The following is a 21,836-nucleotide window of genomic DNA, read 5'->3' on the forward strand; positions in this document are numbered from 1 at the left end:
AAAAAAAGCACCCCATTTCAGGATATTATCAAATAACCCTTCTACTCATATCTGTTATGTACAGAACAAATATTTATAACTATTGAATAAAATCATTTTTTCTTACACTATTCTTAATTCAAATTTAATTTACTTATAAAAACTTATTTTTTTAGTTTTTTTAAACTATTATTTTTTATCTTGGGTTCCTACTAAAGCGTGTTTATTATTCAACTATTATTTATGTCTTAAAACGAGATGATAATTTCTACTTACTTGATAATAATTACTACCGGGTGTCGGACGTAATTGCTAATCCTATGATATTTAAGATCTTGGTAAAAAATGGAACAAACTTTTTAAATGTCATCGGTCCTTGATAAAGTGTAAAAAGTTTCAAATTAATCCGACGTTATGAAGAAGTTGAGAATCAAAGTCAAAGTCAAATAAACTTTATTCAATTAGGCTTAAACTAAGCGTTTTTGAATCGTCACTACAAATATTTCTTTTAAATTACTGAGTTCACCACATTTTCATAAAAAGTTGAGCTCCGCGAGAAGAACATATAAGAAACTCATTGGCCACTCTTTTCAATCAAATAGGGTATTTAACAATGGCTTTAATATACATAACAAATGCCAGAAAAAAAGAAATGATATTAATTAAGTGCTAACTATTTATTGTATTGTTTCAAATAAAATTCAAAATAATAAGATACAAGGCCTTAAATTAATGCTAGAAACAGCAGCGACAGTCTTGAGTCACTTTTGTATTGTTTGGTTCTCGTTATGAACAGCAAATTCAAAGTGTGTCTTCTAGGTGGGCGTGCGTCAATCTCGAACGATTTTTGTTGTTCAAAAAATTCATCTTTGAGAAAGATGTTTTACATACATATGTCGAACATAGCAGCAAAATTGATAGATAGTTTTGCAAATTTTCATATTCTTCTTTATAATAAAGGTTGGTATATCTTATCTACGTATTAATTTGTACTTGGTATACGATAAATTACAATATTGGGCGCTCCCAGGTTCAACCTACCTAGGTCCGCCTGTTGCCGACCCTTGCTTTAGAGCTTAAATTCCTTGTTTGTGTAAGGATGCTTCGTGAACATGATGATTGCGTTCAAAGACTCCGTTATATAGATACATACACACTAAGCTGATACAACCGTGTTACAAAGATACAATAACTACTATTAAAGTGAAACTTTTATTACATCGTCTCAAACTTTTTCGTCTGTGTGTTGCATGTCGCGCCTATAGTTCTCATATTGGATGCAATTGTGTTCGGGTGGAAGAGTAGGTTCGAACCCCACATACTTGATAAAGATTTTTTTATTTTATGAAAATGTAAAGCATAATATATAAATTTGTTTATTTTTTTTTGCAATGCTGATATTAATACCTATGTTATTTTGTGAAAAAAAGTTTCACTTGCATCGTGGTTTCATAAAACCACACAATTGCTTTTTATTCAATCAAAACATAAAATCGTTTTACCGAACATTAGGACAATATCGGAGAGAATAAGAATTAGAAAATAATCAATATTTGTATTTAACGCGCGTCGTTCGTTCATGAATTGTGTTGAGCCGCCCGCGCCGTCGATACCTAAAATACTTAATGTTCCATCAGTGTGTTTGTCTGCTTCAGAATGTATAGGACGTGGGACGTGGGTGCTGACGGTTATTGACCCATAGTTCACGAATACCACATTATAGCACCTAACGTTTGCATAATTTACATAACTTATGAGCGAAGATCGACACTAGACACTCGCTCACAAAGGCACAGCAGCTCAATGGTATTGAGATGCCAATGACCGATTGAGATCTCCGACTGTCGACTATTTGTAGTATTACTAATATCACTGCTTTTTAGGGTCCCGTACCCATAGGGTTGGATGGACGTTGAATGAGGGCAGCGCAGGATCAATCGTGTCGTGGAGATCTGTGGGGGAGGCCTTTGTCCAACAGTGGACGTCTTCCGGCTGATTTGATGATGATGATGACTCAAAGGGTACAATTACTTAGACTCCGCTGTCCATCCGTCTGTCACTAAGCTGTTTCTCATGAACCGTCGTCATCAATAATAAGACATTTGAAATTTTTACAGATGGATTTATTTCTGTTGCCGCTATAACAACAAATACTAAACATAAAATAAAATTAAATATATAAGGGGGGGGGGGGGGGAAGTTTATAGATAATGTTTTAATAGTATGGTACGTAAACCTTTTTCTTATAAAATGCAGACAAACTATAAACGTATTTTACTTTTGGTTACTGCAAGTTACTTTTCATAATTAAATTTCAAACACCTCCACCAGTGGGAGGAGGAGGAAAATAAGGAACGAGACCAGCAGGACGTTCAGCTGATGGTAACTGATACGCCTTGCCCTAACCCAAAAATTCTGAGCGGCACCACGATTGCGCTCGACACCTTGAGGCATAAGATGTTGCCCAGTAATTTCACTAGCTACGGCGCCCTTCAAACCGAAACACAGTAATGCTTACACATGACTGCTTCACGGCAGAAATAGGCGCCGTTGTGGTACCCATAATCTAGCCGGCATCCTGTATGCACAGGATACCGGCACCACAACGGCGCATTTTGCCGAGAAGCAGTATGGTGTAAGCATAACTGTGTTTCGGTCTGAAGGGTGCCGTAGTTAGTGAAATTACTAGGCAAATGAGACGTTGTGTTGCCGCTCAGAATTTTTGGGTTTTTCAAGAATCTTGAACGGCACTGTAATGGGCAGGGCTTATCTATTACCGTCAGCTGAACGACCCGCTCGTCTCGTCCCTTATTCTCATGAAAAAAACCCCGCTCCTTGGGATAATGAAAGAGTGGCTATAGCTATAGTAATCATAGAAGATCTCAAAAGAAAATATGATAAAGTAGAACACGTTACTCAGCACTATCCATGAAATGGTCGTAATACCATTACTACAAATTAAATTCAACTACCAGTATTTTGCCGCGATAGTTAAAAATGTAATTTTATATAAACTTACTAGCTGACCCGACAGACGTTGGTCTGTAGATAATAAAAAAAACACTGTTTTATAGGAATTTACCAATAATATTTCAAAACATCAAGAATTATTTCGTAAAAAATGCTCCCTGTTGTTATTATGAAATTGTTTCACAGTAGAACTGTCAAACCGTGCGTCACTAAATTATCTCATAGAAAATATGTCCATACAAAACAAATATTGAAAATAAAAATAATTATGGGTCCCAAATCCCAAAAAAACTATCCTATCTCTCAAGTTGGACTAAGCTGCACTCCATGAAGTAATCCCCATTAAAATACGTTCATTGTTTTAGAAGTCCATCGCGGACAAACAACGTGACACGTAATTTATATAATATACTAGCTGCCCCGACAGACGTTGTTCTGTAGATAGTAAAAAAACAACTGTTTTATATTTCAAAACATCAAAAATTATTTCGTAAATATGCTCCCTGTTGCTAGAATGAAATTGTTTCACAGCGGAACTGTCAAACCGTGCGTCACTAAATTCTCTCATAGAAAATATGTCCATACAAAACAAATATTGAAAATAAAAATATTTATGGGTCCCAAATCGAAATAAAAACTACCCTATCTCTCAAGTTGGACCAAACTGCACTCCATGAAGTAATCACCATTAAAATCCGTTCATTAGTTTAGGAGTCCATTGAGGACAAACATTGTGACACGAGATTTATATATATTAAGATTAAGATATGTATATTATATTACATGTATTAAACATGAAAATGTAAAACTTAGGGTATGTTCCGATATATCCTGCGACCACTATACAGTGTGACGTCAATTTAGTATCTATACTGTGAAGCCGTTCCTTTATAGCGATTACTATTTAAAACGGAACGCAATCCCGTATACTGTCATCCGCATTTTTTGACGCAGCATTCAAATGAGTATATTAAAGTTTTGTAGTTTATTAAAAAAAACTGTTGTTGGAGTACTTACTGTCAAATTAAAAAATTTTGGGATTAAACTGTAGGTATTGTTTATAACACGTTAGGCACTCAAATGGTTTTGACTGATCACGTGATTAAAGTACTGCGAGTCCCTTACCTCGAAAACGCCAGTGCTCACAGGAGAATATGGCGGCGATTTATGACGTCATATATTTCCCTAGGGTACTGCGGCAGTATACTGGCAGTCCATAAGGGAACGAATTTTTCTACAGTGAAAGCACTGTGCAGTGCTCGCAGTGCATATCGGAACATACCCTTAGTAAGTCCTTAACCAATTTAAAACCGCTGGGTGTAATGGATATCATGTTTATAGTTTTAGAAAGGATATTCAATTAATATAAAACTACAATTATACATTAACGGCCTTACTAATAAAATTGGCATAAAGACATGCCTGAGAATAAAAGAGGAATGTGCAAAATGTTTACAAATAGACATTTATAATAAATGCTTGGTTTATTGGGACGTATAACGTTTCCCGCGCTTATTTGCAAGGCTGCTGTCATTTAGAAAACTTCAGAAATATCATAATATTGACAGTTTTGTCAGCCATAGAGTCAACTTTTTGCATATTCTTGGTTTATTCTCTATACTCAGTTATAACTTTATGCCAAGTTTATTTGTACGGCCGTAACTGTCTAATAAATAAACGCAACGAAAAGTTACTCCAAGGTTATAATTACTTCTCCCTGTCATGTAAATTGTAATTCTGTAGTGACAAAGGTAAGATAAAGACAAAAAGTTTTAAGCTTGGAATAACTTTACTTCGCCTTTATTAATATCACAGTAAATGTTTTTGATTAAATTATTGTAACACTATTTTATTGTTTGCTACTTATTATTATTACTAATATTTTTGTATTCCAGCACTATATTTTTCTAATCCAATATAATATTATAACGAAGTATCAAATATTCTACCTCATAAAATAACATTAACAAAGAAAATTTAATTTCAGGAGCATACAACAATAAAACCGCCAAAAACTGGAAATATGGATCTCATAGTTCCTTAACCTCTCGAAATGAAACCAGTTGACGAATGTATAAACAAGAAATTATGTCATTGAAGTAGTTTTAGAAACGAGATACAATTTATATCGCATACACGCCTAATTGGTTTTATAAATTACTTTTGTAATAAAGTGGTCCATTGACTTTTCGTTCGGAAAATAACATGATTTGCATACAGGCAGGTAGTCGAAGCCGGGCTGCCGGGGTCATCGTCATCACGTCGAGACCAGTCCAGAACCAACATTTTCGAGTGACATTTTGTAAACGATTAGGACTCGCGTGTTTTATGGTATCCATTAGGCCCCTCTGGGAGTTGAGTTATGGGAGGGTTAGGGTCCTTTTTGGTTCTAATCAGTATTTAGCATAATTTATAATTATGATCCGAGTTAAGAAGGACGAAATTATCAATTCTCGTATATTTCTTATGTTCGTTATCAAAGGGCTCGGTCTAGATAAACTCATTTGAACAACCATTTTAACAACTTTCCTAAACAAAAAATTAAAAAAAATGTCATAGATTTATTAAAAAGCAACACCGACTCAAGATTTGTCTTGGTACCTAGTAATGGATTAAGTAAATAAAGGAATAATTAATTAGTTTTACGAAAACTTAGTTACATTTTATTAAGTATTATTCATATTATTATGAAACAATCAGTAACACTTCTGTACCTAACTGTGGATATGGTAGTGGGTTTTACAATTAATAATTTTATTCAATTGTAATTTAGAAATTAAGACTTATTGTAACAATTATTTATTATACTTAACTAGCTGACCCAGCAAACGCCGTATTGCCATATGAAGTAGTATAAGAAAAAATCAATAATTAAATTAAAGTTTGTTTTTTACCTCCTGTGAAAGATATAAATATTCTAATTAGTTATTCATTTAAAACTATTCTTTCAATTTGATTTCTGAACGACAGGGGACACATCAATGGAAAAACACAGTTGTTATTGTTATATAATTCCGAGCATTTTCATATTTATTCACCTTTTAAACCTTCTCTGGACTTCCACAAATAATTCAAGACCAAAATTAGCGAAATCGGTTCATTTTTATATATATAGGTAGATAAAGAAACATAAAAAAATAAAATAAAACAAAATCTATTCTAATGCACCGATTATGTAAACTTTTATCGTTTCAAGGCGCTTGTCACTAGTTCTGATATTGTCGGGGTATTTTAATGACTTATCAGATGCATCACTTTCTTTTTTAATCATAATTTATATTCGTTTCACATTATATTCACTGTGTCAACGTTCCTGTCCGTGAAAGGTAATGAACAAGGCAGCAAAAATAATTTAAATACAGATATGTATACTTAGTTATGTTTTACGAACAGAAAGTGTGATAATTAAATTCATTTTAACCGTCTTAAAAACAAATATAGCTTAATTATACAAAAAGAAATTTAATAACCTTTATAAAAATTTTTTCTTCAATAAAAAAACCAAATTGATTAAAATGAAGGGATTGGTATTGTATAATAATTATGACTGAATTTGAAAAACATTTACTTTGTGAACATTTTTAATATTAGGTCGACATAATATACACCTATGTAAAGGTAGGTAGGTACGTATGTTATGATTCAATGAAAATTGCAAATTTTAATAAAAAAAAATATCTATTTATTTTATATAATGATAGATAAACAAAGCTATACGTAAATATATTCTATAGGTATTTTATATAGCTCATAGTTTCTCAACCTTATTTTGCTCACCGCCCACTTTGAGAATATGTTTTTTTCTAGAGTATTTTCGTGTTTTTTTTGCCTTTTTAGACTATATTTTTTAATCTACCCACGCCCCATCTACGCCATCTCAATGCCCCCTAATTTTCTCTGGGTCTTCTACTGCTCCCCCGTCTCAAGTCTCAAACGCCCGCAAGGGGGCGTTATCGCCCACGTTGAGAACCTATGATATAGCTTTTTGGGTTGTAGTGGGTGGTAGATTGTCACATCTTTACATATTTAAATAAAATTGGAGTGTCTGTTTGTAATATTGAAATAACCCCTTTTTTACCACATGTATATGAATATATTTTATTATACATACACCAAAATAACATTTTTTTTGAAATCTGTTCCAGCTAATCTCTGAAATGGCTGGACCGATTTTAACGGTACTTCAATTGGCTGATGTAACTTAGGCTACCTTTAGGTTATTTTAAAAAAATAAAGTAATGTTGCAATGTCCAAGAAACTCTAAAAATAATTTATAGGGCAAAACATCGTTTGCCGGGTTAGCTAGTTTTAAAATAAAAAAAATCATCTAACATAAGAAAATATTTACACAATAAATATTATTATGTACAAAAAATGTTTCAATAATATATGATAGATAATTTTAATTCATGAAATCTAGACTGAGATAAAAAAAAATTAAATAGTAACTGAGCTTAAAAATATAAATGCTACAATCAATGACGTTCTCTTCTACAATATAATAACAATTATTAATTTTATTCGTTCTCCGGGTTACACACATACAAACACACGTACCTATCTGTACAAAATATCTCAGATAATCCAGAATTAATAGTTTTCTCCCAAAACACACGAGATATGTGAGATAATTCTAATCAATATTCATTAATTATTAACAGAGCTTTCAAATTCAAATATTTTATTTAAGACAGGAAATTTCTATTAAATTATTTATATTTCTATTAAATTATTTATATTTAATCTCTTATCAAATTTAATTCAATAAAAGTCAAAAACTACCACCCATTGGAAAAAGTATGCCTCAGATCTGAGATGAACAAGGCACAACAACCCCAGCAGGCTTCTTTTTTTTTTCTTAAAAATATTATAACAATGTTAATTCTACAATAAAATAATCTCTGGTATCATTGAGAAAGTTATTTATACATAACTTTACAAAACTAATGTTTTTTTAAAAATTAAAAAACAAACTTTTGAATTTCGTTAAACTGTATAAATTTATTTTAAACATTTTCTGGGATGTTGTTGTAAAAGCATATACAACGCCCCACAAACGACTTACTAAAACTTTGCTTTAAAGTGTGTAAGATTAATACATTTTATACAATATACATACTTACATAAATACATGTTCATAAACATACAAACGTGTGCACCTGCCGGGGGTTAAAACCCGGGACCTCTCGCACAGTAATGGTCACTATCCACTGAGCTATATAATGATGAGTCCTCAAACATTAGTAACGTTAAATTTGTCTCCATCAACTGCGTTATTAATTATTTAACGAAAAATAATCTTAAAAATTAAAAAAAAAATTTTTTTTGAATTTCGTGAAGTATACCTACATTTATTTTCAACATTTTCTGGGATGTTGTTGTAAAAGCATATAGGTACAACGCCCCACAAAAGACTTACCTAATAATACTTTGTTATAAAATGTTTAATATATTTAATAAAATATACATACCTAAACATATATAAATACAAGTTCATAGACATACAAACGTGTGCACCTGCCGGGGGTTAAAACCCGGGACCTCTCGCACAGCAAGGGTCACTTATCACCGAGCTATATTGTTTTCTCCTCAAATATTATTAAGGTTAACCTTATCTCAATCAACTGCGTTATTAATTATTTTACGAAAAATAATCATTAAAGAATGTAAAACAAATACAGTGTTGTTTATCAAGTTCCGAGACAAAAGTAGGTATTTGTACCTCATAAGAGCAGCATTCAATGCACGCTCTTGACGAGGACAAAATGCGATACATAAAGCTTACAAAGAATAAATTATAAATTACTAGTCATTGAGTTATTTTTAAGGTATCTGTATTACAAATTATAATAATATTTTAGATAGCTTCAATAAAGAAATGTTATTAATTATAATATTGCAAAAACCTACCGTACACAAAAAATTTATGATGATAAAATATTATCTCATACAGCTTTTTTTATACTTTCGTAAGCTAAGTAATTATAGTTTAATTACTAATCTACTTTATTTACCTACTGTACTATATTTAATGGATTTTATCAATAATATTTTTAATATAAGTATAATTAATCATAAAATATTTACTTTAAATATCAAATACGTGACAGTAGGCATTCATATATCATATTAATTAATTTAAAAACTAATTAATCTCGATACTCATAATCGTAATTGTCAAAATAATTAAGGTAGATTCATTCTAATATCCAAATGATTCACTTACTTATCTTACGAAAGAGGGAAATTACTCAAATAAATCAAAATTAAAAAATAATACTTACCAAAAATAAAGTTTTCCACCCCATACCGGGGATATTCTGTTTTGAAATTTTCTTCAATTATCTGTAAAGTGATAATAAATTTAAGTATTTAAAAAATGTAGTAGTAGTAGGATATTGTAGAAATTGGTAGAAATCACCAACCTGTCTACTATTTAGGTGTGAGCTTTCCACGATAAGGGTAGAAATTAGCGTACTGTGGTTATGGAGATGTCGCAGCGTGTTGGTCGCGTACGGCGCCGCGAATGTCTTCGTCGACGAGTGATGTCCGCTTCAATGTCGCTGTGATAATACCTCGGTATCGTCAGAACGGGTGTCGTCGTGCTTACATCTCGCACCTACGCAGAATATACTTGGATTAGGTATTAAGAGTTGGGACAAGCCCGAAAAATCACATTCCGCATGCAAATGGTACATGCATACATTAATATTATAGTAGTTACTACCACGGTAGGTATTATACCTATTTGTAATATCTAACTTATTGTTTGAGTAACGTCTTGTAAATATTTAAAAATTGTTACATTTATTTTGTGAACCTATAGAAATGTGTTGATATTCAACTACTTTTTTTATGGAATAGGAGGACAAACGAGCGTCACCTGGTGTTAAGTGATCACCGCCGCCCACATTCTCTTGCAACACCTGAGGAATCACAAGAGCGTTGCCGGCCTTTAAGGAAGGTGTACGTGCTTTTTTTGAAGGTACCCATGTCGTATGTTATCTTAGGTAACAATAATTCTATTCCTATTTCATTAACCTCGTGATTACTAAAAATTTATTATAATAGAGCATAATATTTATTTGTTACGGTTTGTAAAGGTACCTAAAAATTTTTTAAGGCATTTTAAAATAAAACTTAATTTTTAACAAAAAATAAATTTCAATGGTTACCTTTCTAAATTGTTATGTAATAAATAAATTATAAAAAATTTAACTTTTAAGTAAATAGTTTATGTAAAAAACAGTTAAAACACTTTAATACTTTAAAAGTTATTTAAAGATATAGGTAACACTCGCGTTCAAATAAGAAAATAGCATGGCGTATGAATGATATAAATTACGGTAGGTAGCTACCTAAATGAAATATTAACCTATATAGGTACCGCAAATAAAACACACTACAAAATAGTAGATTATTTTACAGAATTTATTGTTGTAAAATTAAATAATTTGTTTATAAACGGTTATTGCAAACTATTATATAGTAATTATTAGTTTTATAATTTATTAATGCATTTGTGTTAAATATATTTTAAATGTAATTCATAAAACCTGACAGACTAATTCTGTATGTATGGCTTTACAAATGTCAGGGCATCGTTAAATGCATGCTGTCAAATTCATAGCTGGCATTTGGATCGCAATGTAAGCCCGGTTTTAATTAGTTCCGTAAATACAAACCTTATTAAGTTAAATACCTATGCTCTTGAAAAACTTAAGGTCAAATTTCTAAAATATTATTGGTACATTTATTTCATTTACATTCAATTTCTACACTTTAAAAAAAATCTTTTTTGTATGTATTTATTTAGTTGGTTATATTATTTGGTTGGAGGCGTTTGAGGTTATGTTTTATACTTATTCCTTCTCATTATAAGAAATAGCACAGATATGACAGATTATTCTATCTATCTATCTATATATATAAAAATGATTTGCTGTTCGTTAGTCTCGCTAAAACTCGAGAATGGCTGGACCGATTTGGCAAATTTAGGTCTTGAATTATTCGTGGAAGTCCAGAGAAGGTTTAAAAGGTGAATAAATAGGAAAATGCTGCTAAATTAAATAAAAACAACAAATTTGTTTTTCCTTTGATGTGTCCATACATAATTTCTATGAGAGAATTTATTGACGCACGGTTTGTCAGTTCTGGTGTAAAACAATTTCATAACGACAGCAGGGTGCATATTTTACGAAGTAATTTTTGATGTTATGATATATTATTGACAAATTCATATAAAAACATTATTTTATTTATTATATACAGAACAAGGTCTGTCGGGTCAGCTAGTTATACAATATTCTCATGTCACATTAGACCTATAATGAATTTAACAAAAAAATATATAAGTAGATACACAGGTTCCTACGTACCTACGATGTAAAGGAATTGAATCTTTTCACTAAAGATTCTTTTGAGTTGCTCTGAGATTGAAAACTAATAAAATATATACCTACTAATAAAATAAAAAACGCGTTTATGTATCAATACGAAGAAAAATAGAGATTTGATACTGTTGCGGTTTTTAATCAATCCACTAGTTTATTATAATTAAACAAATTGACAATTATATCAAAAACTTACATTTATGTTACAAGTTGAGAACGCGATCACTTTTTTTTTTAATTTATTTTTATTCTGGTTTAGGGTAGGTCGGTATCGTACTATAATTTTAACAATTATGCCAAGTGGAACTAATTACCATCAGACTATGAGCTATTTTGTTTGTCCGTTGATATCTATCATAAGAAAAAAACGCGTACACAGTTTGAACAACATTAATATTGGAAATTGCAATATATATCTATATACAGTACTATGTAAAATTTGAGTCATGTGCAACCTTTGGAATTCAAAACGCCTAAACAAATTTTGATGAAATTTTAAGGGAATCTTCAGTTTAGCCCAGCGTCGTTATGTGTTGGCGGGATCTATAGTTTAAAATGCTTGCATTTTCCTTAATTAAAATTGAATCTCAGATAATTTATATTTATGTACTTAAATATTATTTTTCTAAATCTATGAATAAATATATAATAATGATTTGCTGTTCGATAGTCTCACTAAAACTCGAGAACGGCTGGACCGATTTAACTAATTTAGGTCTTGAATTATTTGTAGAAGTCCAAAGAAGGTTTAAAAGGTGATAAACGATTTTGATTTTTCTTTGATGTGTCCGCCGTCGTTCAGAAATCATATCAAAATAATAGTTTAAAATGAATAACTAATTCGAATTTTTATATCTATCTAACTTCCTCTGGAGGTAAAACCTTAACTTGTTTTAGGTAACTATAGTAGGTAGATTATCTACAGTTGCTAACTATTTATCAGATTATTTTTATGTAGATTGGATAAATCTTAAGTTATATTAAATTTCAGAATGCAAACATTATTATTTGACATTTGACAACAAACTATATGTAGTAATAAGTATCTTAAGTTTTGTCAAAAAATAAAATTTCTGAACCTAACCGCACCACAATACAATACAAAAAATATAGTTTATCAGAAAGCTTTAAATTGATTAATAGACTGTATCATAACTGTATCATATGTAATTAATCGAAAATAATAATAAAATTTCATTCATATCGAGCATTTTTTTTATTTTTTTTTATTTGTTTTAATAAAAAAATATATTTTTTTTTGTTTTAAGTTTATTTTATACAAAGTTTAGCCCCCTTATTCATAATGGTCCGCTAACTTAAAACAACCGCTAAGGAGTGTTTTTTCTCATTCTGACTCAGCTCAATAGAAGAAGACAGAGTTAGCAATGCTTTAAGTTAGCAGACTATTATAAATAAGGGGGTAGGTCTTTTAGTGAGTTTTAGCCAGGTCATCTAATGGTCAATAAATATTGATTATTTGTAAGGCATAGCTTTAAAACAAATGTAAGAGTCTGTATTGTATATTAAAAATGATTCTTATTATAATTGAAGAATTTAAAAAATTTGATCTTTTTTTAGTTTTAAAATATTTTGATGTCCATCATTCATCCATTTGGTAAATAGGAAAGTCAAAAGTCAAAGTTTTTATTTGCATAAACATGTTAGATTGATGTTACATAAATATTATAAAGTACATGTTTGCCACATTTATGACGTGCAAATTTTATAAAATACATTTCTAAATCATTAGTAACAATAATATCAATTTAACAAAAGATTATTAGCAGTATTATATAATATATAGTAAAGTTTTTAAATTCGTCTAATAAATATAAGCAGTTTTTACTAAGGTATATTTTTAATTTAGATGAGAAATTCCTATTTGACGATACCTCTCTTATTATTTTTGGGATGTGATTATAGATTTTTATGCACATACAAAAACAGTTTCTCTGAAATAATGTAGTTCTACAGCAAGGTACTTGTAGTTTGGTGGGGTCCCTGGATGGGAAAAGAGAGAGTGTTTTCCTGTTTACTGAATTAAATAAAAACATAAAAGTTGAGCCATTAATTAAAAAACAATAAGATTGGAAACAAATAAAAATACAAGTAAGATTGACATTTACAGGTGAGTCTAATTGTCTCGTCATAAATAATCTGTTACATAAAAAATATTCTAATTTCAATTCGGTCTCATAAATAACGTTTTATTATTTTACGGTCTTTACAGAGTCGTTACTTTAGTTGTGTTTTGCAATAAATTTTGATTGGGACCAATAATATCATTAAAGTTATTTGAGATCCTAATGTACCTAATTTGTTGATTGCATATGCGATGCTACTTCTTGGATAAGCGTTTTATTTAGCCTTTATATTTTTAAACAATTTGTTATATTTTTAAAGTGATAACCCTCACTCGAACGGTTAGCTCAGATGGAAGAGCACTCGCACAGAACGCAAGAGGTCGTGGGTTCGACTCTCACATCGTTCATAAAATTTTGTTTTCAAATTTTATTTCTTTATATTTCTATTTTTTATAAATAGATACATATTAATTTAAGGTAATAATAGGTCTATTGTTTTTCTGGCTTTCATAACGGAAGGGTGTGCGGAACTTAGACCCGTCTGTCTGCCCGGCTGTCTGTCAGTCAACGGAATGTGTATGAAAAACGCAGTAGTCTATTATATCTACAACAAATAATTTTAATTAAGAATGGCTAGAGTGTCCACCGAGTACATTATGGAAACCCAACAATATAAGGTGCGTTGACGACAGAACAACTGAAGCGTACAATTTAAATTCTATTTCATTCATTATTAACATTAAATAAAATTATATATAGCAGACGGTAATCACTGGTTGGCTCTGCACAGGGTTTACTAGTGAGCCATCCAGAGGAATATATACATTAAAGGTGCCTCTTTGTTTCTGTTTTTGAGACTGACACTGTTAAGTTATTAGCATTAAAAACAATGTATGTAATTATAATTAATAATAAATAAATAAATACAGATTCACATTGCATGACACGTACCTATATTAAGGTTTTGAAATAGGAAAGTGAAGGAAAAAAATAGGAAAGTAAGGAAAAATAGAATCAATATCACAACACTTATGAGATTTTACTAAACTCACCTTTACTTGTAATAAAAAAATTATACACGCACACACATTCACATTAAAAATTATATGAAATCGAGCTATTTGCGGCTCCAACTTTTGAGACCAACTTATTCACAGGGAGTTGAAAAACAATTATTTTTAGTAATATTTAAACGAAGCGTGGGCAAGTTAATTTCTGCGGTCACTTATTGTATTGGTTCCGCGATGTACGAGTGCGGGGAAGGCGCCTCAATCATTATTCCACTCGCGTGTCTTCCTTTCTTCCCACCAATGTCGCTTGCATTGTCTGCCGCACGAGCTGGCACATCGAATAACTGTAAACTTGATAAGTGGACCCTGAAATTGGCATTGCCCTTGTTACGCGCTCCTTGTTGGTCTGAGGCTCGCGTCCGAGGCCGTTTGTCTGTCCTGCCACCGCTAGTACTATTAGTTATGTGCCAAGTGCCAGCACGCGTACATAAACAATCCTTGAGTTCTTTTATATGTTTCCACTCTCCTGTTATTGGCCATATTCCCATAATTAAATTGGCCAAAGCTTTGGATATGCGCGTGGGCGCTTAGCCACTTGTATACAATAATTTTTGACCGAAAATGTTATGGTCCTGCCTAGATACCAATTTGCAATAATTGTGACACGGAGGGTCTAATTGCCCGCATAGTTTTATGACCACAAACTACACAAAAATAAGAGTGAATATCGCGTGGCATAATATAAATGTCTTTCGATATTTTTGCTCCGAACTAAACAGCGTAAGTCCCAAAACTTTTTCAATTAATTATGGTAATACTACAGAACCTTCGTAAAATTTGCCTTTGATAGCTAACCGTGTTTTCTATGTACTAGTATTTTTAAGGAAGATGTAGTTCTCAAGCAAATTACCAAATTCTAAAAGATAAGCATCGTTTTCGATTAAAAAAAATATCGAACTAATTTCTTCCAATCGTGTTTACAGTTATCAGAAAGAAAAATGTTTGAAAATACATATATTAAAGTTTTTCTTAGATAAATTGAAATTCAAATTCAAAAACACTTTATTCATGTAGGTCACAAAAATGACACTTATGAATGTCAAAAAAAAATATATAAATATTGTTTCTTATTGAATTTACCGCTACTTCGTAAAGGGTTGAGCTAATGAGAAGAAGTAGCAAGAAACTCATTGCCACTCTTTTAAGTCAAGATTTACATTTTAGTTGTTTTACAAATCATTTCAATTACAATATATGCAAAGTGACGCAACAAAAATACTCAAATGTCAAAAACTGAAAGGCTTACATGAGTAAGTCAAAAAAATAAAAAAAGGTAAATTAATACTTATAAACACAAGAGTTATTGAGTATAGTAGATGCATCAATCCACACATACCGTAAATAAATAGAGGCATTATGTGATCATTTCATTAAATAAAATATATAATAACTTTAACTTTAAAGGAATTTATAGGATAGGATATTTAGTTCAGTTGTAAAATCTCATATAATTATTGTGGGAGGCTCCTTTGCACAGGATGCCGGCTAGATTATGGGTACCACAACGGCGCCTATTTCTGCCGTGAAGCAGTCATGTGTAAGCATTACTGTGTTTCGGTTTGAAGGGCGCCGTAGCTAGTGAAATTACTGGGCAACATCTTATGCCTCAAGGTGTCGAGCGCAATCGTGGTGCCGCTCAGAATTTTTGGGTTAGGGCAAGGCGTATCAGTTACCATCAGCTGAACGTCCTGCTGGTCTCGTTCCTTATTTTCATAAAAAAATAATGGCAGCCTACCTTAAATAGTAAGAACTTAATTCTACGCTACTATGCACTGCTGTGTGTGCTACCATCATCACAATCAGTGGAATGACACACGGGTTACTTAAATAATTTTTGCTAATAATCTTTTAGATTTCTATTTTGTTTGTGCTGTTCCGGTGTTTATCTTTTGGCGTTTTTATTAGTTTGACCTGTAACTACGAGTAGGTATAGATGTGTGTATAGCGGGTACTATTACATATTCTTTGATAACGGCATAATTACTCGTTATTTTCACCATCAAGGTCAAAGCCAAAGTCAAAAAAATCCTTTATTCACTGTATAACCATATTAGTTATTTAGTGCAAGTCAGGATGAAGTACAAAAGCTACAATAGCATTCAAAGGAGTATAACAATATTCATTAATAAAATTTAGAACATTAATTCCAATTATCCTTATCATTCAAATAATCTTTCACATTATAATAGGCCTTAGATGTTAATTTATTTTTTACGATACATTTAAATTTTTTAATATCATTTGGGAGTAGGTAATATTTTAATGGGAATAGGTAATATTTTAATATCATTTGGGAGTTTATTATAAAATATAACACAATCCACTTTAAAAGATTTAGAAATTTTACGGAGCCTAGTAGATGGAATTGCGAGTTTATGTTTGTTTCAACATTCATGAAACAATTGGCGCTCTGGGAGAGAAGAAGCGGCGCAAGAAACTCTCCCAGCATTCTTTTTTGCGCTCTTTTTAATGAAATATACAATATTGTACTGTAATTGCTATTGCTATAAAATAATCATAATCTAATCCCAGGCTGTCGGATCACTTACATATTCAGCTGTGGAGTATTTACGAAAGAAGTAGGATTTAAAAATCTTATATTTTTTAATTACGCTCCTTTCTATGGAGTTTTGGCAGTATTTGGAGTTAGGAGACGAGACAAAGCTAAGTTCAAAGAAGGACAAAGAAATGGACATAAACCGTTACAGAATGGTATCCAAGAGACGGGAAACGAAGGGAAGGTAGATAGATTAGAAGGTGGGAAGACGATTTTAAAAGGATAGCAGGACTGGGCTGGATGAGAGAAGCCAGAGACCGAATAAGGTGGAAGTCTTTAGAGGAGGCCTTTGTCGATAGACAAATTACTAGTTAAGCTAATCCAAGTTTTATTTATAAGAAAAAATAAGTCACTAGTGATAATAAAGGCTATTTTATTTATTTATATTTTTAATGTATAATTACATAATTGTCCCTTTCAAAGTACCTGCAATAAGCCTACCTACAATGACAAATAAATAAAAATGTAAGTACCAACAAAGAGTGTGTGTCAACTGAACATATCATCATGTAATATTTATGATAATGAAACCCAACTATTAATAAGCTAAGTTTGTGGATTCGTAAGCTTATTCGAAATATCATGTTAACTGCATTTATAACCGGTTGGAGGTATGTTTACTCGAAGTAGGCAATGTGCTGTGCATAATTTGTTGGCTGGTATTGGTGGTTTGGGTACGGGAGCATCTCGCGAGTCGCTGTGAGCCAAGTTCAAGGTGAACCGTTGGCATTTATTGGAATGAGCGATTCGTCAACATGACGCCGTAAAAAACGCTCAGCTATCTTTTGTAGAAAAACAAGAAGCATTACTAATAATAGCAAATCGATTTTACCGTTAGAGTTTCAGATTTATGGATATTGAAGTATTTATTATGTTTATAATGAAACACTATGTTTTATCCCTGCTTATATAAATCTGAATGTAAGTATCTTTGTTACGCTTTTACGCCGGAGCTACTGAAGCGATTTCCATGATATTTGGTAAAGCGATAGACTAGAGCTTGAGAAAGGACATAGGCTACATTTTATCCCGGAAAAATCCATGATTCCCGCGGTATTTGTAAAAAACTGAAATTCACGTCGATGAGCTATAACTATACCAATAGTAGGTTTAGTTTTCCATCGCAATCTTCCTCGAAATAAAATTCATATAAAATGTTGGGAACCAGGGAGCGAAAACGGTAACCGGAACTGGAATAGGACATGAGATAATCTTCAATTCCAAACTTGCTTATTTTTTTAAAAATTCTTTAACTACGCGGACGAAGTCGCGGGCATCAGCTTGTACTTTGTACATAGTAGGGTATATAGTACGAGTACATATTTAGTTAGAGTACCTAAGTAAGTATGGGATGTGTGAGTTTAAGCTTTAACCCCCTTATTCATAATGGTCCGCTAACTTTAAACAGCCGTTAAGGAGTGTTTTTTCTCATTCTGACTAAGATCAATAGAAGAAGACAGAGTGAGAATTAGCAATGCTTTAAGTTAGCAGACTATTATGAATAAGGGGGTAAGAGTTTAAGAGTTTTAAAGGAGAGTCGGGACTAAGGAGATACGGGCTAATAATTCTAATTTTATCGATGATTTTTTTTGGCTGAAGGCTTTGCACACTGGAAGTACTGAACTAATTAATACCTGTACCTACTTAATATAAATTTGAAAAATTGAATTTGAATTAGTGTTTGTTTTGAGTTTTGTTACCCATCGTTAGCGCCTTAACCTATTATTATAGTATTTTGCACATAATCCCTACTAATATTATAAACGTGAATTTATATTTGTTTCTTACGCTTGCACGCCTAAACCACTAAACCAATTTTGATGAAACTTTATACAAATACGACCAAATTGGAGACTATTTGAGAAAAGGAGAGGTATGAAACACCCGCAACCGGCGAGCATGTATGGAAAGAGTAATGAATGTAGAGGAAGGTTTGTAAGGATAGAAGCAAATGGCATTCTATTGTCTCTGCCTGCCCCGGGGGAACAAGGCGTGAGTGTGTATGTATATATGTATTATACAAATATAGACTAGAGCTATAATGGCGAAAAAATAAATGGAGAGATTGAAAAAGGGGATGGAAGTTTGTATAAGAATTTGTAATTTTCGGGGATAAAACCATATGGGGAGGAACATACTACCTACATGGGGAGGAAAGAGGATATTTAAGTTCGTAGGGAAATACTATTAAAGGGACTGTCCACAATGACAAGGGATAGGGAAGTCGCGACTCGCGAGTAAAAGCTAGTAATAATATAATATACTTATGTGTTGATTTCTCGTCATTTTATTCCGAAATTTTTAATAATTTTTGACGAAGCGAATGGAATAGCTGTCGAAGGTATCAGAGTCATTTTCCATGAAGTTCTCCGAATGGCAGAAATCGAATTTAACATAATTTTTAAACAATGATTTTCGTTAAATCAATTATAAATTATAATTCTGTGACTGGGCTACAGCAAGCATTAATAGCAATAGATCGCACGTTTATGAACACTTATACGGTTAGAAATTTGAACAACAATACAGTATTCAAGGAATATGTGCGTAACAACTCTAAAATATTTAAAAGTTTACTAGGAGGTCAAACGTATCTATATTCGCAACCAGACTGTTTCTTCACATAATAAAGTATATATAACGATTTCGGCAATAATGAATAAGAAAACAGATAAAAATATAACAAATAAAGAGTCTATCTGTATAAAAAATAAGACGGAGTGGTAATCGAGTAGAGATATCGTTCAAACCTTTGATTTTTTTAATATTCCTCTTCAGATTACAACTACTTTAAATTCGTTGCTGAACAAGCTGAATCAATACAGTCTAAAGGTGATTTACTTGAGTATTTACTACTAGTGAAATAGTATAAGTATTTAGGTAACTCAATAAATTAATAAAAATTATAACTGTATTCTTTAATTGTAACAAGTGACTTATGGGGAACGTCTGTGGCTTTTACAGCGCAGATACTTATTCAAAAATATTAATCTACAATAATTATGTTTTATCTTCAATAAATGTTGCGATACTAGTAATTTTCCAGATTACCTAAAGTACCAGTTAGTTACCATCTTTTAGGTCAGGCGATAAAGAAGATAGGTACTTACAGTTATAGACCAGTTCTGTTCTACTTATAATTAGGCAAAGTTATATTAAATCAATTTGGTTCTACGAAAGGGCTTTCAACATCTGATCGGTATGGTATTCGACATAATATGAACGCTCTATGAATATTCTGTGACTCAAATGTTTCATTTGATTGCTAATAGACATTCTAGTCTTATACGTAAAATGAGTTATTATGATGTCAAAAGCCAATAAAATGATCTTTTTACTTACTTATCTCATATTACACAGAAAGTAGTAATTAATAATGAACATTCATTAGGAGCAGTAAATGCGGATGGGCGTGCCTCAGGATTCAATCCTAGGACCTTTCTTTTTTCTCGTCTACAATGATTAGCCATTATGTAACCTCGAATTAATGCAAGATTGTCTTTTCACTGACGACACTTCATTAGCTTTTAATTTTGAGAGACACAGAATTTAGATAAAATAAACCTGTCCTTGGAAAATATATCTAAATGGTTTAGGGTGAACATTTGTCCGTTAACGCTAGGAAAACAAAATGTATTAAATTCTTCCTACCAAATGTATGAAGTAATATAACTTACAAATATTTTATTAATCTTGTAATAACAAAAGTAAAATGAAAACTGAAATTGGTGCTTTCTTCAAATAAGTCTCAACATAAATCAAGAATAACAATGTCTATTTAAGCTTAAGGATGCAAATTAAATTCGTTTAATTAAATTTTTAAAACACGTGTGATTAACCATAATTTATAACTGAATTAATTAGTGGTAATAAACTTTAACAGGCAGTAGTAATATTACCTGAGTATTGTAAGCACAATTTTTTTCGTTAGATAAGTACATCTATATAAAATAAATGATAGAGGTTTTCGTTTGTAGAAAAACTACTGGACAGATTTCAAATAAGGCTTGTAAGTTTTATTCCTTTGATATTTGGCCCAAGTTATAAGAAACAACGATTTTTATAAACATTAAGTGCTCACTCGTATTATATTATTGTGTATGCGGCCGGCTCCGCGGGTATCAGCTCCATCCGATCCAATTTTTTAACTTTGCAGTTTGATATTGTCACGAACGTCTAAAAGGAATTTAAATTTTTGTAAACTTAGTAATGCTATCATTCAATTATAAATACGTATTTCATAATTAAAAATATTTTATATGGATGATTGTGTGATACCTACTCGGAGCATAAAATAAAATAATACCAGGGGCGTAGCTACCGCCGTATATGGTGTGTCAATTATACGGGGCCCCCGCGGTACGGGGGCTACCCCTACGTGCGTAAAAAAAAAATAATTAAAGCTTTTGCTGCTTGAAGAAAAAAAGGCAAGGAGACTGTAGGTATATTAAATTTGAATTGTTTGTAAAAAATTGGAATAAATGACAGATAGATATTTATAATTAATAAATATTTCTTTTAATTTTATGCAAACATTATTTTGTCTCTTTTGAGAAATCTTTACCCTTCATAAGGGCCCCAAGCATATTTTTATACGGGGCCCCGCCAATTCACGCTACGCCACTGAGTTAAACTCTCGTTTCTTGATAATAATGTAATAGCTAATCAACGGTTATTCATTCAAAGACAAATTTGACATAAACCTAATGAAGTAAACAGTTATTTACAAGCGCACTGCGTCCTCTTATCAGTTTACTGAGCATTGACATGACATTGACAACAG

The 21,836-nt window shown here is 31.7% G+C and overlaps 1 protein-coding gene across 3 annotated transcripts in view; it reads right to left on the reverse strand.

Moving 5' to 3' along the window:
• LOC126970585 (probable chitinase 10) overlaps nt 1-9,537 on the reverse strand; it is a 63,882-nt gene extending 54,345 nt beyond the window's left edge. For all 3 annotated transcript variants that reach the window (XM_050816578.1, XM_050816577.1, XM_050816576.1), the window contains exons 1-2: nt 9,375-9,537; nt 9,234-9,294 (exon numbers count right to left, since the gene is read on the reverse strand). In XM_050816578.1, the coding sequence (XP_050672535.1) occupies nt 9,234-9,257 (24 nt within the window). In that variant the 5' untranslated portion in view covers nt 9,258-9,294; nt 9,375-9,537. The remainder of the gene's footprint in view (nt 1-9,233; nt 9,295-9,374) is intronic.
• Nucleotides 9,538-21,836: the final 12,299 nt, after the last annotated feature.

This window comes from Leptidea sinapis, chromosome 21 (genome assembly GCF_905404315.1).
Source record: "Leptidea sinapis chromosome 21, ilLepSina1.1, whole genome shotgun sequence".
NCBI lineage: Eukaryota > Metazoa > Arthropoda > Insecta > Lepidoptera > Pieridae > Leptidea > Leptidea sinapis.